Here is a 26,751-nt window from a genome sequence, read left to right as displayed (position 1 = left end):
TCTAAGATGCTATATGTCAGCTGGGCAGAGGTGGCACATGCCTTTAATCCCAGCACTTGGGAGGCAGAGGCAGGCGGATCTCTTGAGGCCAGCCTAGTCGAGTTCCAGGACAGCCAGGGCTACATGGAGAAACCCTGTCCCAAGGGGGGAAAAACGATTCCGTATATCTAGCCTTTGGGAGCTGATCCCAGGTACCCGATATCTAAGTGGGATATCAGGACTCACGACATCCTACCTGGTGGTATGTCCACTGCTTGGGTCCTGGTTCACGTCCTTCAGCCAGCTGGGGGCTGCTGTGGGGATCAAGCGAGGCTCTTCTTGATGTCCAGGTAACAACCACTCTCTTGGCTTGGAATTCATAACTGCTGGGGAAAAGATAGGGCCCAGTACACACCTGCCCTGGAGCCTCCTAGGAGGAGATAGAGCCCAGTACATACCCACCCTGGAGCCTTCTAGGATGTTCTTTCCTGGGCTGGGCTGCACAATCAGGGAAGACTCACCCCCAGGCCTGTACCCAGAATTGTTAAATCTGGCAGTTTCATATTTAAGATAGAAATAAGCCGGGCACTGAGTTGCCTGAGGAGACACCACCAGGTTGGACCTTCAGCATGCTCATAGGAGGGCTAGCAAGTGGTCACGGGCATGTTCAGGTTACCAGGCCATCAGAACGTTCTGCTGAGCTTCTGTGGAGGCCTGGAGACAGGCCATGTTGTGTGTTTCGGTCATATACCCATCCTCTGGCCCAGGCACTGCTAAGGTGGCATTATGACAGGGTCTGGGCTTGCCACCCCCTTGATCCAAGCTTCTCTCTAGTCTCCACATACAAAGTGCCTCTGTCCCCACCCCTGAGGTGTGACTAGTCAATCTTTTCCTTTTTCTTTTGTTTTGTTTTTGTTTTTTTGAGACAGGGTTTCTTTGTGTAGCTTTGCGCCTTTCCTGGAACTCGCTTTGGAGACCAGGCTGGCCTCGAACTCAGAGGTCCTCCTGCCTCTGCCTCCCGAGTGCTGGGATTAAAGGCGTGCGCCACCATCTGCCACCACCACCTGGCCCAATCTTTTTCTTTTTTTGAGACAGGGTTTTTCTGTGTAGACCTGGCTGTCTGGAACTCACTTTGTAGACCAGGCTGGTTTGGTACTCAGAGATCTGCCTGCCTCTGTGCTGGGATTAAAGGCATGTGCACCGCCACCTAGTCTTTTTTTTTTTTTTTTCATTTTAAAATTTTCTCTTCTTAGTTCTATATTAAGTATTAAGTCCTGCATTTCCCGTCAAATCCAGAGCAAGAGGTTTTTTTTTATTGACTCAAACAAGAAATCCATTTCTGATATGGAACCTAAAGGGTAGTTTGGTCTACAGTCTATCTATGTGGGCCTAGAATTTTCGGCTTCTGACTCCTTTCTCTGAGGGGCCAGGGCATGGCTTGTCTGCACTCTCCGAGCAGTGTGCTGGAACTAAGACCAGGAGACCTTTGGGCTGGGCCTACTACGGACCATCTGGGTGGACACACACCGAGGCACTAGCTCTTCCCAGGAAAACCTCCACGCACAGTTTTCCAAGGCTACCACCAGGGCAGGAAAGACCTCCAGGCCCTGGGCTTCCTGGGGTCAGGGACAGCACAATGACATTGTTCCTCTGGAGAGAGGAACAAGGGTGAGCTCCCTGGAGCCTCTGTTGTTTGTTGTTTATTTTTTATGGGTATATGTGTGTGCCTGAGTACCATGTGCATGCAGGAGCCTTCAGAGGTCAGAAGGAGGCATCTGACCCCCTGGAACTGTGGGTGCTGGGAATCCAAGCCACCTAAGCCAGTCCAGTTTTTATTTATGTTTTTTTTTTTTTTTTTTTTTTTTTTGAGACTGGTTCTCACAGGTCTGTAGCTCAGTAGGTAGACCATGCTAACCTTGAACTCAGAGGGATCTGCCCCTCTGCCTCTCTAGGGCTGATACTTAAGATGTGACCAACACACAAAGTTCATGGTTAGTTTTGTTTTTTGTTTTTTGAGACAGTTTTTCTGTGCAGCCCTGGCTGTACTGGAACTCGCTCCACAGACCAGGCTGGTCTGGAACTCAGAGACCCGCCTGTTTCTGCCTCCCAAGTGCTGGGATCAAAGGTGTGTGCCACCACTGTCCAGCTCGGATGATTAGGTTCTTTTTTTTTTTTTTTTTTTTTGGTTTTTTGAGACAGGGTTTCTGTGTAGCTATGGAGCCTGTCCTGGAACTCACTTTGCAGACCAGGCTGGCCTCGAACTCAGAGATCTGCCTATCTCTACCTCCCAAGTGCTGGGATCAAAGGTGTGAGCCACCACTGCCTAGCTCTGATGGTTAGTTTTAATTACCAACATGACACAGTCTAGAATCACATGGGAAGGGAGTCCCAATGTGGATGTGTCTGGATCAGGTGGGCATCCTTGATTAATAGGGAGATGCTCCCACTGTGGGTGGAACCATTCCCTAGGCAGGGTATCTTGGACTGTGTAAGAATGAAGACAACAAGCCAAACACTAGCAAGTGTACTTACTGACTGCTCTCTGCTCTTGCACATGGATGTAGTATGACTGGCTGTTTCCAGTTCCGGCTGCCTTGACTTCCCCACAACGATAATTTGTAATCAGAAACTGTGAGCCAAATGCCAAATAGACCCTTCTCCCCTTAAGTTGCTTTTGCCAAAGTATTTTATTGCAGCAACTAAGGCAGCCCACGTCTCCTGTCTCTCTTCCCATCTCATGACACACTGTAAGTTCTGGAGTCTCACCTAAGGAAAATGGGCCATGGACAGAGCCAGGATCTGGGAGGAAAGGGCACCATTGGTGCACACAGGAGCTACTGGGACAGACTTATGGGACAGGTGTCCTCCTCTGTGGCGAGTCCATTTCAGACAGAGCTGGGCACCTGCACCTGACATCTGCTCGCCTGTGTGGTTTTCCCCCAGGGTGAGATCTCAGGATGTAGCCCCAGCTGGACCTGAACCCCACTTGCTGTGTAGACCAGGCTGGCCCTGAAGTCGCGGTGCTCCTCCTGCCTCTGTTTCTGAGTACTGGCTTACAGGGTCTACCTGGTGTGAGGCTGACACTCAAGTTATGTGGTGGTGGCTGGGGAAGAACTTTCCTCAAGCCAGCTAGTGTCCGGTGGGAAGAAATGGAAAGTAGACAAGCCGGGAAGGGAGAGAACGAAGCGTCCCTCCCTCAGGCCAGGGCTGACGAGAGCTGAGATTCTAACAGACCCCAGTCAGAGGGGACAGGTGGCCAACAGATGAGTGGGCATCCGTGCGCTCGGGGCCGGGTGGCTGTGGACGGGCCAGATGGAAAGACCGTAGAGAGGTGAAGTCTACACCAGGAACGGAACAAATGCAACCCAGACTCCTCCACCACACATCTGGAGGCCTGGCTGGCGGATGACGGTGGAGACAGGGCTGAGGTTGGGTGTGGTGAGGCCCACACGAAAGTGGGAGCAATGGGGAGCCCGGGGGCCCAGCCTGGCTGGCAGGGAGTGCGCACCGGGGGAAAGGGGTCTGGTGTGCAGCTGCCGCCACACCAGGCAGAGGCCCTGGGAACTGCTAACTACCACGGCAGAGTGCCCTGACGGACTTCTCAGAAGACACTCGAGTTTGCTAGGGCTGAGATGGGTTCATGTCACTCTTTCCTTTCTACATCTGTCTCTGCCCTCCCCCTTCTTCCTGTCCTCGCCTTCCTTGTCAGGATCTATGCAGACCAGGCTGGCTTAGAACTCACAGTCCTGCCTTTGCCTGTGGAGCGTGCTGCGGCCTGAGCCAGCTGTTCTTGAAAATTAGCAAATACCAATATCGATTGTGGCAACCGCCACCCATGCCACCTAGCCATTCCTACGCACAAGTTCAAGTCCTCTGAACCCCAACAGCATGATGAATCTATCCAGGAGACAGGGGCAGGTGCTGGTGGTGTGGCCCAGTGGTAAGACACTTGCCTGGCATGTATGAGGACCTCAGAACAAAAGCACATCCAAGGAGACCCTCATCCTCCAGATCAGCGAACCAGCAGACATCTCTGATGGCGGAGCTAACCCGTCACGGTGAAGGCGCCCTTAGTGGGACTTAGGAGTGCAAACAGAGGCCAAATAACCAACGACCAGGGACTTGGCAAAAGCTCTGGAGCTGCCCACAACCAAAAGGACCCCTGAGTGCTCCCCTCTCTCCGGGCCACAGGGACCTCCTTTGGGCTCAGTGACTAGCTGGTTCCTCAGCATCTGGCATGGCAGCCTCGGACTCCAGCCATGAGCTGATGCATCAGAGCTCCTGAGATCTGCTCTGCTACTCTGTGGCTTTTCCTGCTGGAATGGAGATTAGAGTTGCATCCGGTCTACTCACAATCCTTTCAATTTCCTTTTGGAAATTAAAAAAGAAATACTCTGTATATTTCTGGTTCAAAATGCTTTTCTCCCCCTGGCATCTAAAATAGACTTTTATGCCCCCACAAGCTTCTGCTAAACTCCACTGACTGGACACTTCAAACACAATCCGACCTCAGGGCTGTGCGTGTCCATGGCACATGCTGATGCCATGGAGCCTGCTAACACATGGCTGGACCCTCAGTTCATGACACCTGGTCAGAGGTCTGTATTGGGATGGCTTAGACAAGGTTTGGGAATGTCCCGAAGGTTCAGTTGGCAGTGCAGAGGTGGTGAGGCCTGTAGATGTGGGGTCAAGGGCAAGGTGATTAGGTCAAGGAGGTGTTCCTGCCTCGGCGAGGGTGCTGATGAAGTTACTGTGGGTGTTTCACCGGTTCCCTTAAAAACGAATTGCTACAAAGTCAAAAGAGCAAGCCTGGCCCTCCCTGGCTGCTGGCTTCTTGTCTTGCCACATACTCTGGGTCTCTTGTCTGTCCGTCCGTCCACCACGCTGTGACATAACCAAGGAGCCCTCGCAAGAGGTTAAGGCCATGGGAACACTGGCTCTTAAATTTCCAGTTTCCTAGACTGTGAACTAAAGGAACCTTTTTCAAAAGAGTACCCAGGCCCAGAGGCTGCAGGGACAGCTCAGTTGGTCAAGTGCTTGTTCTGGAAACACGAAGACTGAGTCCAGTCCCCAGCACCCGCACAAACAAACGCCAGGGCACCGCAGTGTGCACCTGTCATCCCAGTACTGGGGAGGCAGAAACAGCGCCATCTCTGGGGCCAGCTGGATCAGTGGGCTCCAGGATCAGTGGGAGACCCTGCTTCAAAAAGTAAGGTGGATGAGGAAGATACCAAATGTTGACGCCCAGCACACAAAGAATAAACACCCAGCCACTGGCATTTTGTTATAGCCATGGAACATGGACTAAGCCAGATAGCAAACTGAGATGGGCTACTCTGAAATCTCCTATTAAACTGAGTTCCAGGAGCTTCTAGATGTGAGCGGTAGACACATTGCTTCAACGAGATCTGGAAGACAAGCCCGACGCCAGATCCGTCAGTGTGACGGGCGGCCTGTGGACTTCTGAGATCCAGGCCTGTGGCTGAGGCCAGAGGGCTTCCCAGGAGTAGGCATGCACCTGCAGACCCTGCTTCCCTTGGGTTCCTGAACCCAGGAGCTCAGGACGGGCTCTGCACCCGGGGAGTTCTTACTTGAAGAGGATGTGCCACGCCCAGTGACACCTGGTCTGCCCTCTTTGCAGGTGTCCGGCTGAGGGGCTGCTAAGGCCTGCAGACAGCTATTTCTGGCTCGGTGGGCATTCTGGGGAGAAGCAAGATGGTCTCCCAGCCTGTAGAAAAACATGGAAAACAATAACCAATAAATACAGACAGCATGGCCTCTCACTGACCCTGGAGCCCACGTGGAGGTCAGAAGGCAACCTGGAGCTGTTGGTTCTCTCTCCATTGTGTGAGAATCTGGTGACTGAACTTGGGTCGTCAGGCTTGGTGGTGAGTGAGCACCTTTACCTGCTGGACCAACTTAGCCACCAGCTTTAAAAAACACAGCACCTCAAGTAGCCCAGGCTGGCCTTCATGTAGCTGAGAATTACCTTGAACTTCTGACTTTCCTGCCTCCTTCTCTCAAGTGCTGGGATGACAAGCAGAGCCACTACCTGGATAAACCATCTTTTTGTTTTGTTTTGTTTTTTTGAGACAGGGTTTCTCTGTGTAGCTCTGGCTGTCCTAGAACTCTCTTTATAGACCAGGCTGGCCTCCAACTCAGATCTGCCTGCCTCTGCCTGCTGAGGGCTGGGATTAAAGGCGTGTGCCACCACTGCCCGGCTCTAAACCATCTTTTTAAAGAATAGTGACAGAAGCCAGCAGGCCGTGAGAGGCGACAGCTGCACCTCACACCTGTAGTCCCCTGTGACCTCCTAAAACCACAGGGATAGCACATGTCTAGCGTCAGTGCATCTCAAGAGCTGCGGGTTGCTCAAGGCTCTGGTGTTTCCACCAAACCAGGCACAAAGCACATCTCCAAGGATAAGGTGTGACATCGTCCTGTCCCGTCACCCCGAACAGAGGCGGGCAAGAGGGCCACTGAGGCAAGCGAGTTCTACCACTGAGCAATGCCTGTTGCTGTGCTGGCCCACGGTGAAGAGACAGATGGCAGTTTCTGGTCCAGCCTTGCCATGCTCTTCTCAGATATGGCAAGAGACAGGTCTGGGAAAGCTGTCCCTGACAGACAGGCAAGCACTCCGGAGGCTCTGTGCGTCAGCCTGGACAGGTCTCTAGTTGTGTGTGTGACAGAGCACTCACTCCAGCAAGGAGACACCAGCCATGGACTCAGCAAGTGAGTCATAGCATGCCTAGGGTCAGCTATGGGAAAATGGCTGTCGATAAATACCAATTCCTTTGGTTCAAATGAGGACAAGGAGACACATAACCACTCTGGAGAGACTTCTCAACATGGTGCTGGGCATGCAGTGAGTTAGAGGTGGGCTGGGGGGTGGGCCACTCAGCCTTCCAGCTCTGAGTTGGGGTTTTCTGGGGGCCAGCGGGAAAGAAGCAGAGGAGTGCAGACAAGGTAAAGAGGAAAGATACTTAGATTTGAATCCCAAGGGAGAGAGGGGCCAAAACAAGGCATCCTGTGTCACAGGGGCCCTCTGTGGTCATGGTGGGTATGGGGTGTCGGGGCAGAGTGAAGGTGGGGTTCTGGCTGGGCTGTTGCAGGGGTTCATGTCAGTCCCTGAGGTAGGGCTGAGGCTGTCATGCTGACCCTGGAGACACTGACTGGGGTGCCTCCATCAGTGAGTAGGATGGGGCCAGGACCCCAGACTGGGGCTCCAGACCCTGTCTAGAGCACAGCACATAGGAGGAAGCTGGTGATGGCAGAAGGGCAGTCCACTGTGGCAGGGACAGGGGGACAGCCACCGGGCGGGGCTGGGTTAGTAACGGCAAGAGTGCACAGGGCCCCCAGGGTGCCGGGAGCTGGGATCCTGAAAGTCACTGAACATGCAGGGCCGTGGAGGAGGTCCAGACTGGTGCACGTTGCCAGAGAGGATCTAAGTGGGAGGGCGCCACCCCCGAGTGTATGGGAGGCCCAAGGAAGGAGGGCTGGGGACTGGCAGAAGACAGTGAAAGGTGCAGAGATGGGAACAGAGCCCTCAGAAGAGGGGTTGGTTAGGCTGGTGTGGAAAGGAGCCAGATTTGGGAGGCCCAGCCAAGACAAGGCTGAGAGAGGTCAGAGTCATGTGCCGGTGTTTACCTTGGCCTTTCTGCTCTTGATGACAGAACCAGGGTTTATCATGAAAAAAATCAGATAATACAAAGACTGTATAGAACAGTCCTACCACAATACCACAGGAGACCACTTAACTGTGCTAACACTTCAACGTTTTGAAACATGGAAAGACACAGCTGGGAATGTGGCTGAGTTGGTGGACTGCCTGCCCGGCGTACAGGAGGCCCCGGGTTTGAGCTCCAGCACTGCATTACCCAGGCATGCTGGTACCAGCCTCTAATCTGGCACTTGGGAGGTGGAGGCAAGAGAATCGATACATGAAAGTCATCCTCAGTTAAATGCAAGCTCTAGGCCAGCCTGGGCTACCCGAGACCTCTCACTGTGGTACATATCTTTAAGCCCAGCCCTAGGGAGGCAGAGACAGGTAGATCTCTATGAATTCAAGGCCAGCCTAGTCTACACAGTGAGTTCCAGGTCAGCCAGGGCTGCATAGGTAAGACCCTGTCTAAAAAACAGGGCATGCACCACCGCACCTGGCTTTTGTCTCAAAAGGAGAAAAAAGGGCAAATATATACTTAAAAGGACCTGGGTCCAACGGGCCCGTCTGGCTCTTTACAGGTGTTCTGTCATACCACATTACAGTTTGCTTTTCTGTTCAACAACACATTGTCACACTGTGAGGATCACCCCATGTAATCAACTACTCTTAATGCTGACACACATTTCCAAGACTGTTTGTGACCATAACTTAGGTAGCCAGCCTTCCATACTGGGCATGTAGATATTTCTTCATAATCAATACAGTAACAAGTACCCCTGTGAAGATCTGTAAATTACAGGGTACAGCTACAGACCTAGAAAGCACTACCCTTGAGTCTGTGAAACACATATTAACTAAGTGTCCCCAGCTAAGATTCTGGATTTATCTGGAAGCAAGGCAGAGTTACCAAGGGCTTGTGGTTTTGAAGAGAAAATGGAATTCCTTGAGTATAACTCCAGAAGGAGAGATGGGGATTCTGACCACCACTCACGGCCCTCAGGAGGCCACAGGTTTTCTGAATACTGTCATTCTTACCATGTCACATCGAGCAGACCTCTCCATGTCTTTTCTTGCTACAGGATCTGCTGCTCTGAGTGCTTCTGAGGGTGGGTATCACATCTTACTGATTTTTGGGTCCCCAGGACTGAGTTTACACCCCATCAGCCATAGAAATGAAAACAATGTTGGACTTGGAGGTGGTGGTGTGTCCCTGTGGTCCCAGCACTGAGGGACTGAGGCAGGGTAGTGAGTTTGAGGCCAGCCTGGGCTAGGAGACCCTGTCTCAAAAAAAAGAAAGTGTGTTGGATCCACCTGGCAGAGGGACTTGGGGGCAGCCCCTGCTTCATGGAGGGTGGGACTGCAGATCCAGGGGTGCGCTCATGGCTTCAGGTCCACCCTGGCCAAATACCTCCCTAACACGACCTTCAGCTGGAGCTAGCTGAGCCCACAAGCTGGAGAAACATGCTCCAGGGTCTCTCTACAGTACAGGTCGTCTGGCCCAAGAATGAAGAGTGCCCCTTGGTCAGGTGTTAATTTGTCAGATCCTCCGACTGAAGTGTCCTTAGTCATGGTTGTCGTGATGTGAAGCCAGGGTTTTAATTATTTTCTGAAAGTTGAGAAGACTGTTGTCTTGTTCCCCACACCCAGCAGGAATTTCATCAGCTCCTCTTGCTGCTTTCATCCCAAACGGGCCATTTAAACTAGGTTGACCAGTGTTCATCTCTCACTATATTCTAGATCAAAACACACAACCTCCTCCCAAAAAACCATAACCCCGCAAATGTAAGTGACGCACTGGTGGGCAAGAAAGGCAGTTCATATTGTGGTTAACTTGTGGGTGTGGCTAAGTGGTTGCTCTTGAAGTACATTTCTAGCTGGTCACCACAGTGTTTGTGCATATGTATGGGTGCAGTGTGACATTGCCACACACCGACACATGACACTGATCAAATCAGAGTAGCTGGCACAGCTGTCTGTGTGAGGTGTCCTTATTCTTAGGAACTATGTGCCGAGGGTCTGTAACCTCCTTTTAAACAGGTCAGTAAGAAACAAAACCAAAAATGAACAAAAACAAAAGGCTGTATAAGCCAGGCATGGTGGTACAGGACTGTAAGGCAGTCCCTCGGCCACACAGCAAGTTCAAGGCCAGTCTGGACCACAAGATACAAAACAAGGAAGGCCAGGCTTGGTGGTGCACGGCTCTGATCTCAGCCCTAGAGAGGTGGGAGCAGATGAATCTCTGGCTAGCCTGCTTTACATAGTGAGTTCTAGGTCAGCCAGTGATTCATAAAACATAGAACAAGGGCCTGGAAGGCCAGGTGTAGTGGCCTTTAATCCCAGCACTCTATGGGTTTGAGGCCAGCCTGGGCTACATAGTGAGTTCAAGGACAGCTGGAGCTACATAGTGAGATCCTGTCTTGAAAAAAACCAAACCAAACCAAACAACAAAACAAAACCCAAACAAACAAAGGTCTGGAGAGATGCTCAGTGGTTAATGCCTGCTGTTCTACCAGAGGATCAGAGTTAGCACCCATGTCTGTCAGGTGCTCACCAGCACCCATGTCTGTCAGGTGCTCACCAGCACCCATGTCTGTCAGGTCCTCACCAGCACTCATGTCTGTCAGGTGCTCACCAGCACCCATATCTGTCAGGTGCTCACCAGCACCCATGTCTGTCGTCAGGTGCTCACCAGCACCCATGTCTGTCGTTAGGTGCTCACCAGTACCCATGTCTGTCGTCAGGTCCTCACCAGCACCCATGTCTGTCGTCAGGTCCTCACCAGCACCCATGTCTGTCAGGTGCTCACCAGCACCCATGTCTGTCGTCAGGTGCTCACCAGCACCCATGTCTGTCGTCAGGTCCTCACCAGCACCCATATCTGTCAGGTCCTCACCAGCACCCATGTCTGTCAGGTGCTCACCAGCACCCATGTCTGTCGTCAGGTCCTCACCAGCACCCATGTCTGTCTGATGCTCACCAGCACCCATGTCTGTCAGGTCCTCACCAGCACCCATGTCTGTCTGATGCTCACCAGCACCTGTAGCATGAATCTTAAAAGTTCTTATTAATAAAATCAAACCCGAGGCCAGTTATTGGGGTCAATGCTGGTAGATCAGAGAGACAGAATAAGCCACAGCTATCTCACCTCGCCAGTTCCTCAGCTGGTCCTGTTTCCTCAGACTGGAAGCTTCTGTGTCCTCATCCAGAATGAATCTCAGCTGAACTGTGTTGCTCCATAGCCTGAAAGCTTAACCAGGCCAAATGCTTAACCAGGCCAAAGCCTCTAGTTTCTGGTCCTCACGCCTTATATATCTTTCTACTTTCTACCACCACTCCCTGGGACTAAAGGCTGGCTTTCTGGGATTAAAGGTGTGTGTCACCATGCTTGGCTATTTCCAATGTGGCCTTGAACTCACAGAGATCCAGAGGGATTTCTATCTCTGGAATGCTAGGATTAAAGGCGTGTGCTATCACTGACTAACTAGTGGCTTGTCTGTTCTCTGACCCCAGATAAGTTTATTAAGGTACACAATATTTTGGGGAAAACAATACCACCATATCTCCTCTCTTTTTGTCTAAAATTAAAAAAGCTTATAACTAATACAAGAAAAACTATCCAATAAGCATATACAATATATACAGCCAAAATTACATTAATGATGTCTAGTCCATTAACATTTTTCAGATAAAAAACTCCATTATATATATTAACAATGTCCAGTCCAGTAACATCTGATAAACTCAGACCAAAACATTTTCATTACTTATCTTATTTAAAACAAGTAGTTCCTTTTTAAAAGTAGATTCCATAATCTCCCTTTTTATCTTATCATATCCATATTTTCTCTTTTTTCTTTTCATAATAGATTCAGTAGTCTACCTTTTGTTATTTTTATATCTTCCCCTTTTTCTTCAGTGTAGATTCAATGATCTACCTATTTATCCTATTATTTCTTTATCTTTTTTCTCAGAGTAGATTCGATGATCTATCTCATATCTATATTCTCTTTTTATCTTTTTTCTCAGAGTAGATTCAATGATCTATCTCATATCTATATTCTCTTTTTCCTTTTGCTTTCTAGGGGTGAAGATATCTTTAGGGAATCTTGAAAAGAAAATTTTTGGGTTAATCATCAAGTCCTGTATCATTTGTCCAGTCTCTGCATAATAGGAAAGTTCAGGGCTTGTTTCACGTCCTTGTTCGAGTAGTCTGTCAGGCTGGATCATCTCAACTAGTCCTCTCGAAATTGTCCTGACCAGTTTGTAGTCCAAAGTCGATTTTTCCATGGTGTTAATTGGCTTAATGGCTTTATCATAGTCCATGTGGAATCATCGTTGTAGGATCCTGTCATCTTTTTGAAGATTTCAAAGTCACTGTTAGGCATGGTCATGGTTTCCTGCAGACTTTTTTTTTTTTTTTTTTTTTTTTTGCCTCCTCTGTGGTTTGGAGCAATCACAGTCTGATAAATGTCTGTCTCTCGGAACCATGAACATTCTTCCCTAGAACAGAAAATCTTCACAACAATTTCTCCCCACCATTTGTCTTGCCAAATTTTTCCAAACTGACCTTTGCTGATGCTTTCTTGTAACACGATGGTCTTGGCAATTCTTCTCTGAACCAGCAGCAGTAAACCCTTTGTCCCAGGTAGCAGCATCACCGCAGTCACCAACAGGATGAGAAGGAGCTGGCAACGTGGAGCAGTAGCCATGGCTTCCATGGTCCCACCACTGTTTGTGGTTCAGTCCGGGCCAAAGCTTCTCCCAAGCCTCCTAGGCCGGCTCAAACTCGGGATCCTCCTGCCTCTGTCTCCTTCAGCAAATCCTACCGGCGTGCGCCTCCACAACCGGCTGAGTGTAGCTTGGGCCTGAGCTGGGGCTCACAAGGCCACAGGCAAACAGCTTTTTCATGAATTCGTAACACGAACGTTGGGCGCCAGATGTAGCATGAATCTTAAAAGTTCTTATTAATAAAATCAAACCCGAGGCCAGTTATTGGGGTCAATGCTGGTAGATCAGAGAGACAGAATAAGCCACAGCTATCTCACCTCGCCAGTTCCTCAGCTGGTCCTGTTTCCTCAGACTGGAAGCTTCTGTGTCCTCATCCAGAATGAATCTCAGCTGAACTGTGTTGCTCCATAGCCTGAAAGCTTAACCAGGCCAAATGCTTAACCAGGCCAAAGCCTCTAGTTTCTGGTCCTCACGCCTTATATATCTTTCTACTTTCTACCACCACTCCCTGGGACTAAAGGCTGGCTTTCTGGGATTAAAGGTGTGTGTCACCATGCTTGGCTATTTCCAATGTGGCCTTGAACTCACAGAGATCCAGAGGGATTTCTATCTCTGGAATGCTAGGATTAAAGGCGTGTGCTATCACTGACTAACTAGTGGCTTGTCTGTTCTCTGACCCCAGATAAGTTTATTAAGGTACACAATATTTTGGGGAAAACAATACCACCATAAGCACCCATGTCTGTCAGGTCCTCACCAGCACCCATGTCTGTCAGGTGCTCACCAGCACCCATGTCTGTCAGGTGCTCACCAGCCCTCCTAACTCCAGCACCAGAGGATCAGATGCTCTCTCCTATATCCAAGAGCATCCTGCACCTACACACACTAAGTGAGCAAATCTCTAAAGACAAGACAAGTATGTTTGTAAACGCTGTATTATACATAGAGAGAGCAAGGGGGAGAGAGAGAGGCAACGTGAACTCTAGGATCTCCTTAGCACGATCTTCTGTTCCACTGTACGTTCAAAGTGTCGGGCGCGTGAGAGGGAAAAGGACACAATATGCTGATCTGAGGATCAGTAATTAAAAATCAAAACCTAGAAACAGAAGCACAAGGGAGCTAATTAAACAGGCCTCAGAGCACCGATCCATGGCGTGGGCTGGGAAGTTTCATACATCAAATTCCAGATGTGTACTAAAGCTCGGCAAGAGCTGGTGCAGGACGCTGGTGTTCCTGGCGGCTGTGGTGCAGAGCTCACACAGACCAGTGTTTCCACCGTCTTGACTGTCATAAAGTTACCACACAGTAAAACTGGAAATAACCAGACCGTCCAGCAATAGAGGCTAAGGATAACGTGGTGTGGCCACCAGGATAAGGTCACTACTTATTGACCGGCTCTCTATGACCTCCTGATCACGCACACCTGTTTACAGTTTTCCCAGTTTAGGAAAAGACAGGACATGTAAATACCAGAAGGGACTCTTGACTGGCTGCTCCAGCCTCAACATCCTCAAGTCTCTCCAGAGACCCAGAGGCCCAGGTGACCTGACTGAAGTTTTATTTTCCTGTCAAGAGGTAGGAAGCAGGCTACAGAGAATGAACAGTGCCTCGCAGCTAAAAAAAGGACATGGCTGCCTTCCCCATTGTATCTGTGCTGGGGACAGAACCCAGGGCTTCACGCATGGCCCAACCACACAGCTGCTTTGAGAGCCTCGTCCAAAACAGAGCTGTGACACTCCAGTCCCAGCACTGGACCTGGCGCTATGAGGAGAGGCCACACGAATGAACGATAGGGCAGGCGTTCAAACTGGCTGAACCGCCATTGCTCAGGAACTTCCTTCTGAATGACTCTTGCCAACACTGGTCTTTGGAGGTGGCCCTGGGATTCTAGCAAGTCACACACTTCTCCTTCGGGAAGAAACCTAAGTGTGTATGAGGGAGATGGGACCTCACCTGCTTTCCCTCCAAAAATCCTCAAGAGATAAACAATAGAGAAATGCTTTCCAGTATGAATGCTTTATTATGCACTTGAATACATATTACACAGCAGTTAATCAAGACAGCGCTTAAGAAAACAGATTCCCGCTTCCTGTATCCCGAACTTACACTGGACACCCCGTCCTGTGGCCGCCAGGGGTGACGGGCCGACGCAGGGGCTCACCCCCGCTCCACTGCACACTGGCCAGCCCTTTGCGCCGAGCCTTCCCAGTGTTGGTCATGATCTGGTGGAAGTAAGAAACAGGTTTGAGACCACGCGTCACTAAGAGCCACCCCGAAGCAGAGCGGATGAACAGGTTTCCAGGGACAAGATGCCATGCGAGCCGGGCTCAAGGGCACCTGTATTCCTAGCACTTAGGAGGCAGGAAGATCAGAATTCAGTTACATAGCAAGTTTGAGGCTAGCCTGGGCTACATGAAACTGTCTCAAAAAAAGGGGTGGTGGTGGTGGAGGTGGGGAGATGGTATAAAGACAGAGTTCCAATCCCAGCACCCACATAAAAGCTGGGCAGATGTGGTGCCTAGCTTGTAATCCTAGCTGAGGATACAGACCAGGGATGCCTGGGGTAAACAGGCTAAGGAGACTAGCCGGATCCCAGAGAGATCCTGCCTCAGTGTGTCAGGTGGAGAGCAAGAAAGGAAGAGGTGACATGTAGTGACAACTTGTGACCTCCGCATGCACATATATGAATTCATACATGCACACACGCCATGTACCAAAATAAGAAAAAGGAAAACAATAACGAAAATCAAATAAACAGAAGAAAGGGGCTGACAGGAAGAGATCCGTACTACAGGTAACACGGGAACAAAAGTTATGAGGAGTCGTTTTAGCTTTGCGCACGATCACATGGAGCAGTATAAAACTTAAAAAGTCACGGGAAGAAGAAAACAGTTGAGAACAGTAGCTGCTCTAGCTTTGAAGAGGACTGGATTTTTAAAGGTGAGAAGGGAGAAAAAACAGGCAGATTTGATTAAAAAAAAAAATCAACGTTTTATCCCGCCATGGTGGTAAAAGCCTGTATAATGCCAGCGCCTGGGAGGAAGCAGAGATGGCCTATCTGTAGGCTCAGGGACAGCCTGATCTACTTCCTCTCTGCTACGCTAGCTAGAATTTGGGCAATCCTAAGAAGACTTCACCTGAGATACATATCAAGTTTGAGGCTAGCCTGGGCTACTTAGTAAAAGTGAAACAAAACTAGGAGTTAAGCTACTAGGTAAGGGCCAGCCTGGGGTAATGCTGGCTTGCTGCATCATGGGAGCCTGCCCTCCTTGTGCTGCTTACGGGGTCAGACAATACATCACACATCCATCTTCAGATGTTTGAAAATAGGACCCAGCAGTGCATCTGGCATGCAGTGAGCATTTACCACCCACTCCCATAGGTCAGAGCCCCCTCCTATCTGCTGGGCTTGCAGAAGGACACCAAGGGACGACTTCTCAGTGGCCCTGCCTGGGCTGGACCTGCTCTTGAAGCTGGATTCCAAGGAAATGCTTGAGGAGCTTCAGAGATTGGCAAGGGGTGTGGCTGCACCTCCAGTCCAAGAACAACTCCATCTGGACTACAGACAGAGGGTCTGCCTGAAGAGAGGTTCTCCCAATGCAAAGCGGGGAATTTAACCACGACAAAAAGAATGCAGCATATGACTGACAGTTTACTCAGTGGTCAAGGTTGGCCAGGCCAGGTGTGCTGCTGCATGCCTAGAATCCCAGGACTAGGGAGGCCCAAGGCTGGAGGATCTCAAGTGCTAGTCCAGCCTGGGCTGTAAGGTAAGAGCCTGCCTCAAAAAAAACCCAACAAAACCCAGAACAATCACAACAAAAGCGGTCAACAAAGCTAAAAAGCTCCCTTGAGTTTTTTCTTCTTTCCCACCTTCTCTTTTTGCATTACAAGACATGAAATCCTGACAGAGTGCAAGCTAGCAGGTGCTCTACCACGTGCTACACTCAACTCTCCTTTTTAGGGGTGGGTGGGCAGGGTCTATGTAGTTTAGGCTCTCCTCACACTTGCAATGCTCCTGCCTCAGCCTCCTCAGTTCTGAGATTACAGGTGTGACATCATTCCTGGCCAGCATGAATTATTGTAATATGGTTATACTTCAGGACAGGCAAGCTTGCCAGGGGGTAAAGGCAGCTGTGACAAGATTAACAGCCTGAGTTTAACCCCATGACCTACATGGTGGAAGGAGAGAAATAATTCTCACAAGTTGTACTCTGACTTCCACATGTGTGTTAACATGCATGTGCCCACAGAAATATCACCTCTCCCTCTGAATAAACAAATGTAATAAAAAGAAAATACAGCTGGGTAGTGGTGGTACACGCCTTTAATTCTAGCACTCAGGAGGCAAAGGCAGGAGGATCTCTCCAAGTTTGAGGCCAGCCTAGTCTACAAAGCAAGTTCCATGACAGCCAGAGCTGTTATACAGAGAAATTCTGTCTTGAAAAAACCATTAAAAAAAAAAAAAGAAAGAAAGAAAGAAAGAAAAGGAAAACAAGATTGATTGATCAATTGATTGATCCACCCACCCACCCATCCATCCATTCATTGATCCATCTGTGCCGGTTTGGAAGAAAATGGCCCTCATAGGCTCATAGGGAGTGGCACTATTAGGAGGTGTGGCCTTGTTGGAGGAAGTGTGTCACTGAGGGTGGGCTTTGAGGTCTCAGATGCTCAAACCTGGCCAGTGTGTGTCAGGCTCTCTTCTGATGCCTGTGGATCCAGATGTAGAACTCTCAGCTCCTCCAGCACCATGTCTGCCTGCATGCCACCATACTTCCTGCCATGCTGATAATGGGCTAAACCTTTGAACTGTAAGCCAGCCCTAATTAAATGTTTTCCTTTATTAGAGTTGCCATGATCAATGGTGTCTCTTCACAGCAATAGAAACCCTAATCTATCTATCTATCTATCTATCTATCTATCTATCTATCTATCTATCTATCTATCTACCTACCTACCTACCTATCTATTATCATCATCTTTTTTTTTTTTTTTGGTTCATTCAAAAATTTATTGAGCAGCTAAGGATACAAAGGTATTAAAACATGGTCAGAGATGAGGCATATGCACAAGTGTAGAAAGCAGTAAAGTTCTCTGCATCACAAGAGTGAAAGAAAAATGCTTTAGGAAAATAAGAGATTGCTTCTAGCATGCAAGGGGGGAATGGATGGCCAATCAGGAAAGGGGATTGAGATTAAAATAGAAGGCTTCAGTCTGGATTGTTGATGGTACTCAGTATGGACTATATTTGTTTCTCCTTTTCCTCTTTCCCCATCTTTGGGCTTAATTTACCAGTAGTGCCCAGGATTGTTCAATGCGCTTTTTCTATACTTGCTTGCATTTTTGCCTTAATGTCTTCTACAGAACTAGGTCCTTTTGGTGTTTTAGGAGTCTTTTCCTGTTTTTTGAAAGACTCTTGACCCTTTGATCTTGGTGTTGATGGTTTTAAGTCTTTTCCATTTTGGTTTGATTTTTGTGCATTTTTGGCTGGGGTATCTCGTACAGATTTCTTCACTGGAACTTTTTCTTCAGCTTCCTCATCATCAAAATCATCATCATCATCATCATCTTCATCATCCTCATCATCTTCGTCGTCATCCTCATCATCCTTGTCAAGTTTTACTTTTTTCTGTGGAACCTTGTTACTACCTCCAGGAGCAGATCGTTTTCCAGACATACTTAAAAGTTTTACATCCTCCTCATCTTCATCTTCTGACTCTGCATCTTCCTCTACAGCTACTAGGTGCTGTCCACTGATGTGCACAGGCCCTGAACCACACTTCAACCTTAAGATCACAGGTGGTGCAATTTCAAAGCCCCCAAGAGAAACTGTTGGTTGTACAGACATTTTCAAAGTTGCCAGTGTTACTTTAATTGGACTGCCTTCATAGTTCATTGCTCCTGCCTCTACAATGTGTAATTCGTCTTTTGCCCCTGCCCCTAAACTAACCGTTCTTAGTGATAACTGGTGCTCATTCTCATCATTATCCACCTTAAAATGATAATCCTTGTCAGCTTTTAGTTCACAACCGAAAAGGTAGTTCTGAGTCCTGAGAGGGCTCATGTCCATGTCCATCGAGTCTTCCATGAGGTGGAGGCGCGCACTTCGGTTCGGTGTGAGAGAAGTCGGACGGAGGAAACCGCCTGCTGCTCCGCAGAACAGACACGCAGGACGGAATCATGCCAGGGCATTATCATCATCTTTTTACACATAAAAAATAACCTAGAAGCAGCAGACACTGTTAGCTGACTACTATTCACTCCCTCACCAACACAACAACTTACTTTGTTGACATAGTAATGTGTCTAGTCAAAAAGAATTCATCTTCTGTTGGGCATTGAAAAAATTTGTATGGAGTTTATTTTCTTTATGGCAAAAGCTAGCCATGTGGGCAAAGAAACTGCCCTTGCCTCAATTGCTGACAGTTACTGTCCAAACTAGACCAACAGGACGCAGGAAAGGCAACTGCTGAAGTTTGCCAAGACAAGGTAGGACAGTCCTTTAAAATTCCCTGCTTCACAGCAAAGTCTGTCAGATATACTAGGCCTATACTATAGGCCAGAGTTGGATACCCCAACATTACAAAGGAACTATGGGTGACTATCCAGGTAGCAAGATGTCCCTGTTGTTAGGTAACATTTCACTCTTCTGGGGTCTTTGATGGAGCTGAAGACTAAAGAGTTAGAGTTATAGTTTTCCTTAGTTATGATAAAAGGTAAATTAGATACAAAACTTTGGACTCACAAAAATTAGATGACAAAATATTTTCTTTAATTTTTCCAAATACAAATGGGTTGGATATTGTTACTGTAATTCTTATTTAATAATTGTTTTTGTTATATATAATTTTACTGTGTTAAGATTAAAATCTTCCTTTTTAATTAGACAAAAAAGGATTATGCTCATTGTTAATAAAATAAACTGACTGGCCGATAACAGGGAAAAAAAAGAATTCATCTTCTCAGACTCTCTTGCAGCTTGGGGTCACATGATCCTGTTTTGATGTATAAGAAATGGTAGACACCAGAGTGAATTTTAGGGAAAGCAACTGTTGAGGGTAGGTGTAGCTGGCTTGTGTGTCTGGCTCCTTCTTGACTTTACAGATTATGGAAGTAGCTGTCAGTCATCTCATGACCAAGAGACAACCAACTAATTGATGGCACTGAGACAGAGGTACAAAGCCAATGAGATCTAAGCAATTTTTCAGTTTGCCAAAGACACACTGAGCTGAGCTGAGGTTGCATTTAATTTGAGCTCAGTAGGAAAACTATGATTTGCGGTCACATGAGGTCAAACACTTAGTTCTCCTAGTATAGGGATTTACTATGCTGTCGGAGTACTTTCAAGTTTCAGCGTACAAAGAAACATGGAATGCCTGTCTCACAGGTGGAGGGTGGTAGACTATCATTCTAAAACAGACCACTTTAGCATAAAAGTTATTTTGAGCTAAAGACACTTAAAACAGAGCAGATGCAGGAATGGCCTCTGACTTCCCTGCCTTTCTTCATAGAAACAAGAGATAAAAACTTCACGTGAAAGCTGACTTTCCTATATCAGGAGAAAAGACATTCCTGGTTGGGATGTCATGGGCTAAGAGAATTCTGTCCTAACACACCTTGTAAAAATATTTCTTGTCATCTTTTATCTCTCAGTAGAAAACATTACAAATTCATCCTAATGCAGATTTTTAAAAAATCCCACTTTGTGAATGTAAAATAACAACTCTTCTGTAAAGAAAATCATTTATTGTGTGCCAAATATAAATGACCATGGCTCAGGAGCACGGATTCAAGTCATCCTGAAGGGGTGACATGAGCTTTTACAGTCACAGAGAATAAAGCCATGAGTCAATGTGTTGAGAGAGAGAGAGAGAGAGAGAGAGAGAGAGAGAGAGAGAGAGAGGAATCTGTCAACAGGTAGGGAAGGCTAACAAGGTTGTGGCAGGGAGGACTTTTCTGTTGGTCTCAGACACTGTCTGTATCAAAGATGAGGTCTTTCCTATGGGATCCGATGTTGTCTTTTCTGCATTCTTGGCTTTAGGGTCCCTCTCTGGAGGCTAGAGATCTGGGCTTAGCCACGCGCTCCACGTTTCACTGAGTATCCAAGAGGATGTGAGCTGAGATACAGAGGTTGGTGGCAAGTGGCTGTTAACAGGAAGTTAAGGTCACTGGAGGTTTCAAAAGCCCACCCACGCCTACCCCCTCTTCTCTCTCTGCCTCCTGTGTCTGGGTCAGTATGTGAGCTCTCAGCTACTGCTCCAGGACTGCACCCGCTGTCGCCACGCCCTCTGCCACAGTCGTCACGGACTAACCCTCTGGAAGTATAAGCAAGCCCCCAATTAGATGCTTTCTTTTATAAGTACCTTTGGCCATGGTGTCTCTTTACAGCTACAGAACAGTAACTAAAACACAGGTATGTTTGTACAGAATTCTCTTGCTTAACCACACTGGATGTGACATTCTCTTATAAGCTTGGAAGAGTAACTCACTCTCTTTGTCAGCATTTGGCATGGCCTGGCTCTTTGGTGCAGAGGCGCTGTGTGCTCTGACACACAGCTCTTAGGGGCAGGGGCGGGGGGCAGAATCGTGGCTCAGCAGAGCAGGTACCTGGAGACAGCTCCCTTCCAGGCCTGAGCATCTTGGCAAGCTGTCCCGGATGCACCTTGTCCTTTCCCATGCCCCAAGGTCCTGTGCTGTTTTTAAATCAGTAGTAGTTCCGGACATGCCAGGGATTTCAGGCAGGTCTCAGACAAGCTCTGTTCTTCAGGGAATTCTATTCTCTGCAGCTCTTACTGGATCTCTTCTCAGGGGCAGTTCCCTCTGTTCACTGTCTTCTTTGTAAACTCCAGGAAGGCAACGGCTGCCATTTTATCACCACTCTGCCGGGGCAGGGAATGGTCTTCAAGGTTAAGGCTGTGAATCTAGTTTTCTGACGAAATGTTTCAAAAGCGAACATCTTCAGACTCAGCCTGAGACCTCTGCTGGGTCCTGCCGAAAGCCCCAAGTCGTGACTTCCAGAGAAATGGGCGGGCCCTGAAGGACAGTTTGGTTCTGCTTCTAGTCTAGCCCTTCACTTCCTGATGGCAACAGCATGAACAAGCCATGCCACAAGGTCCTGCTGCCACGGACCAAGCTATGGCAGCCACCAGAGCCCATGCCAAGCTGGACTGTGTCCCCTCAACTGTGAGCCAGAAGGAACCTTTGCTCCTGTCAGCTGCTTCTGTCAGCTCCTCGGTCACAGTAAATCACCAATGCAGTTTAATCCCCCTCACTTGGCACATGCAGCTATGAGCTGTGACATTAAGTCCTTTATGCACCATGAGGGTAAAGTGCAAGACAAGACCTCCGCTTTTAAAATTCCTGGCCCAGAATGCGCAGACTGCAGGCTGGCAGTTTTGGGTCACGGGTCTGGGTGCAGAGGAGCAGCTTAGGGTGATTTCATGAAGGACGGCATCACCAGGAGTGCACAAGTGGCCTCAGCGGCCACAGCTCTGCCCCAGACTGAGCTGTGTGTGATCTCAATAAGGATGTTTCTATGATGAGCTCCTGAGGTGGCCTGGGTAGGGCTCAAAAGAGGTCTCCAAAAAATTCAGGCATGCTCTGACCCTGGAACCTTTGAACATGACTTTATTTGCAAAAGAAATCTTTGCAGATACAATTAAGGACTTTTGAAATCAAGAAGGCCCCTGAGGATGGAGGCAGAGATCAGAGTGGTGTGGCCACAAGCCAAGGATCATCTGGGGCCACCATGAGCTGTAAGAATCAAGGAAGGTGTCTCCTTCAGAGCTTTGGGGGAAGCTCAGCCCTGCCTGAACCTGGAGTTTGGACCTCTGCTCTCCGAAACCATGACAGAATACATGTCTGTTTTAAGGCAGCCAGTGTGTGGTCCTTTGTTCCTGTAGCCATGGGAAATGGATGCCCTTGGCCTTCACCTCTATATAAGCAGTTCTTTCTGTCCTCATTCTGACAGCTCATTGCTCCACACAGTGGTAACGGACACCAACGAGATAAGCAAGAGTGTGTGGACCTTTTCTGTGGGCTCCAAAACTATTCCCTCCATAGTAAAAGGGATATACATGCATTAAGGAGGTTCTCAGTATGGGTTATGGTGAAATGATACCGTTTCCAAGTGCCCATCATCTGTGGGTACTAATTGAAAGCACCCTACCAGTATGTTCAACCAAACTGGCAGTCCCAGCATGCTCTGCCTCAGGTTTTGTTGTTAAAAACTGTCATTATAGCTACATAAGACCTCACCCACAGTAGTATACTATGTAGTGGGGCCAAAAATGTTAACTGGAGGTTGTATTTAGGTTTATGTCTGATAAAATCTCAATTAATCCCCATGCTGGAATTTGAGTACTGTAGAGTTAGAGGCACAGACACGGATGTTCTTGTCCTGCCCTGCAGAGAAGCCCCGCCCACTGGCCTCTTCTGGTCACCTGCTTCTGAAGTAGAGGGTCCTGCAGACGCTCTGGAGAATCATGTCTCGTCATGCAGTCAAGCCTCTCAGAAGCCAGCATGCTCCCCAAGGGAGACAAACGTCTAGTCATAGTTCAGGAGTGTCACCAGCAAATTGGAGGCCCTGGCTGGTCACCTCCTGGCCGCCGGAAGCATCACTGCACCGACCAAGCGGGAACCGAGCCTCCATAGACAGCCGGGCTCCTCTGCTCCATGGTACATTCTGAGGACAAGAGTGGGTTCTGTCCAGCAGACCTTTTCCTAACTGGGGGGCAGCAGCAAGCCTTCCTCCAGTCTCTTCAATTACTTACTTCTTTCTCTCCATTCTTGACCCTAAGTCCATTTGCACAAAGTAGCCACAGTGTGACTCTAAGTTGATATGTTTTATTTACTTATTTATATTCACATGTAATTGAAGATGACTTTGAACTTGAGATCTTGCCTCCACCTCCTCCGTGCTGGGATTCCAAGTATGTGGTGTTTAGAATGGAACCCTAGGCTTCATGCATGCTAGGGAGGCACTCTGTCAAATGAGTACATCCCCAGACCCTGCTAAAATAGAAATCAGCGGAGTCCTTCCCTCCCCTCACCCCTATAGTTTCCAGTGCCTGTGCAGCTTAAACTCCACATGCCATGACCCACAGAGTTCCATGAGGTGGCCCTGGCTGTCCCTCGACCTCAGATTCTACTGTATACACTGCCATCTAATCCAGACTCCTTGGGAGGGTCCTCACATGATGGGAGGACATGAGGACAGGTCATCAGGGGGAGCAGCTCCTGATGAGGGCATGAGGGCCTAGCTGGGGGTGGTAGTAGGCATGGACAGGTACTTTCTGTTTCCACTTGCTCATGTCAAGGATCTTCCTGGGCCTCTGGCTTTGCCTGTTCCTTGTTGAGAGGCTGCTCTAGTCTTCCTCTCTAGCTCACCTACTTACTTACTACTACTACCTCTAGCTACCTACTTACTTAGGGCCTCCAAGTTGCTGGTGATTTTAGGATCCACGTAACTGGCTCTGCCAACTTTTTGTTTCAAAGAGCCAACAACTTGTCTGAAAAATAATGGTGTGCTCAGCCAGCCAGCCCAGGGCTTCAGTCTAGTTTGGTTCATATCCCTGGAAATTGCTCCTCCCTTCCAAAAGCTTGCATGTCAGCATTGTATCGGCCTATGCATCTGCTCTCTGACACCCTGAGACATCAGTTTTGGAGCTGGCAGTTCAGCCTAGGGCCTCAGGCATGCTAAGAGCATTCTCTACACCTCCAGCCTTCTTCCTTCCTATTTTTCTGGCTGGTTATTAGCCAGTGGCTCCTGGAGTTGGCTGAGTATCAGTGCTACCAAGGATCTCTCAGAGGGCAATTTCTGGCCCTACGGTAGATGATGACACCACTGGCCACTCTTCAGGTTCTCCGCAGTCCCCTCTGGCTTTTTGACTTGTGTCCTTAGGGCCTGTCTTAGTTAGGTTTCTATTGCTGTGAGGAGACACCATGACCATGGCAACTCTTACAAAGAAAACATTTAATTGAGGGGGCTCACTTACAGTTCAGAGGGTCAGTCCATCATGGCGAGGAGCATGGTGGCATGCAGGCAGATGTGGTGCTGAAGCTGAGAGTCCTATATCTTGATTCAGAGGCAACAGGAAGTCCACTGATGGTCACACTGAGTGAAGTTTGAGAAAAAGACCTCAAAGCTCACCCCTGCAGTGACACACTTCCAACAGAATGTGTGGTCCAGATTAAAGGTGTGCCCTCCAGCCTCAAGGTCTGGATTAAAGGTGTGTGTCATCCAGCCTCCTCCAATAAGACCACAGTTCCTCCAACAAGGCCACACCTCTTAATAGTGCCACTCCCTATGAGTTTATGGGGGCCAAATACATTTGAACTATCACAGAGTCTCTCTCTCTTCCTTCTCCCATGCCTGACGTGCAGGAGAACCCTGGCTGGCTGCTTACTCCTACCCTGCCTGCTGAACTTCAGCCACTACTTCTGGGTTGAAAGATCCAAACTGATTTAACACATGTGTCCAGAAACCAGTTAGGGTTTCTATTGCTGTGAAGAGACACCATGACCACAGCAACTCCTATAAAGGAAAACATTTCATCGGGGTGGCTGGCTTATAGTTTCAGAGGTTCAGTCCATTATCATCATGGCGGGGAGCATGGCAGCATGCAGGCAGACATGGTGCTGGAAAAGTAGCTGAGAGTCCTACATCTTGCAGGCAACAGGAAGTTGATTGAGACACTTGGTGGTATCCTGAGCATAGGAAACCTCAAAGCCCACCCCCACAATGACACACTTCCTCCAACAAGGCCACACCTCCTAACAGTGTCACTCCCTGTGAGCTTGTGGGGGCCGATTACATTCAAACTGCCGTAACACGGGAATGGAAAGACTCAGCTGGTGATGACTGGGGCAGTGGGTGACACTGCAGACATCATAAAGATGCCTGGCAGCCCTTTTATTTCTATTTCTCCCCAACTCCACTTTCACACACCAGCAGGTCAATCTCTGACGGGTCTCCAAGGCTCTTCAGGGCCCTGAGAGCAACTGGCTAACACAGAGCTTTCGTAGCCCAAGCCCTACTGAACACTGCTGGGGAACATGATTTCAAGGGGTGTGACTTGTTTATGTTGCATTTGTTTAACTCTGTGAAGCTGTGATACTTTGCCTGTCTAAAACACCTGATGGTCTAATAAAGAACTGAATGGCCAATAGCAAGGCAGAGAAAGGACAGGCAGGGCTGGCAGGCAGAGAGAAGAAACAGAAGGAGAAATCTGGGAGAAGAATCAAGGAGCAAGAAAAGGAGAGGAGGATGCTAGGGGCCAGCCACCCAGTCAGCCATGGAGAAAGAGTTGAAGTAAGATACACAGAAATTAGAAAAGGTAAAAGCCCAGAGGCAAAAGACAGATGGGCCAGTTTAAGTTAAGAAAAGCTGGCAAGAAACAGGCCAAGCTAAGGCCAGATGTTTATAACTAAGAATAAGCCTCCATGTGTGATTTATCTGGGAGCTGGGTGGTGGGCCTCCAAAAGGACAAAAACAACCAACAACACTTTAGTGCTCCAATGTGGGCCTACAGAAAGCTGAACTTCAGAACCTGTGTTACTGAAGGCATTAAATCATGCCTATCCTTCTGCCCGTCCTGTTCCAGGACACTTCTGGCATGTGTACTTACTCCCAAGTACTCCGTGGTTAGAAGCTTCTCTCCTGAGAGTTCGCCAAGCTGGGGCTGGATCAGTTCATCTTTGTCCAGGTCAGCTTCCATGATGTCATGATCCTCCTGTTTCAAGGGGGACAGGGTGAGAGTTTGGGATACCCACTCAGCCACACTCCCCCCAGAGTGTGCAGACAGCTGCTGGGAAATGAGGTCCCAGAAGCTCTCGGTCCCCTGCTCACAACCCCTCCATAAAGATGAAAGGGCAGAGCTGACGAGCCCTGAGGAAGCTGGTACTCCATAGCTGTGGACATGAAGAGGTCTGGGCCCCTTGGCAGCCCTCACAACAGAACCATCTCTATCTTGGAGGTCAAGGGATCAAGGCAAAGGCCAAGCAGTCGGCTCATCGACAACTGGGAAACACTTCCACATACACAGGCCTTATGAGCTGTGGAGTGGTACATGACAAGCTTGTTCTCTAGTATCTGCAGGTCATAAGAAGACTCAGCACTTTGGTCTCAGTTACTGAGTAAGAAAATGGGCCTGGAGAGATGGCTTATCTCAATGGTTGAGTGCTCTGTAACTATGGGGAGCTGTGTTCAGATCTCAGTACCTACATGATAAGCTACATATGCCTGTAACTCAGTGTGGCAGGAGGGAAGACAGCAGAGACCCGAGGGGATCACTGGGGCTTGCTGGCTACTAGCCTAGACCAAAAAAGGAGAACTCCAGGCTTAAGGAGAGACTCTGCCTCAAAGGAATGAAGATAGAGTG

The 26,751-nt window shown here is 48.6% G+C and overlaps 1 protein-coding gene and 1 pseudogene across 9 annotated transcripts in view; both read right to left on the bottom strand.

Moving 5' to 3' along the window:
- The window catches only part of Armc9 (armadillo repeat containing 9), a 137,885-nt gene that overhangs the window by 10,880 nt on the left and 100,254 nt on the right, over nucleotides 1-26,751 (bottom strand). For 6 of the 9 annotated variants that reach the window (XM_076549501.1, XM_076549503.1, XM_076549504.1 and 3 more), the window contains exons 20-23: nucleotides 25,999-26,103; nucleotides 14,477-14,592; nucleotides 5,571-5,707; nucleotides 236-365 (exon numbers count right to left, since the gene is read on the bottom strand). In XM_076549501.1, the coding sequence (XP_076405616.1) occupies nucleotides 236-365; nucleotides 5,571-5,707; nucleotides 14,477-14,592; nucleotides 25,999-26,103 (488 nt within the window). Of the gene's footprint in view, nucleotides 1-235; nucleotides 366-5,570; nucleotides 5,708-14,370; nucleotides 14,593-25,998; nucleotides 26,104-26,751 lie in introns of those variants that run through there. The other 3 variants (XM_076549505.1, XM_076549506.1, XM_076549500.1) reach the window with 2 other exon arrangements.
- On the bottom strand, nucleotides 17,576-18,473 carry LOC143268254 (nucleophosmin pseudogene; annotated as a pseudogene).

This window comes from Peromyscus maniculatus, chromosome 13 (assembly GCF_049852395.1).
Source record: "Peromyscus maniculatus bairdii isolate BWxNUB_F1_BW_parent chromosome 13, HU_Pman_BW_mat_3.1, whole genome shotgun sequence".
Lineage (NCBI taxonomy): Eukaryota > Metazoa > Chordata > Mammalia > Rodentia > Cricetidae > Peromyscus > Peromyscus maniculatus.
Note: the sequence above shows the minus strand (reverse complement) of the source record. Positions and strands in the feature narration are given on the sequence as shown.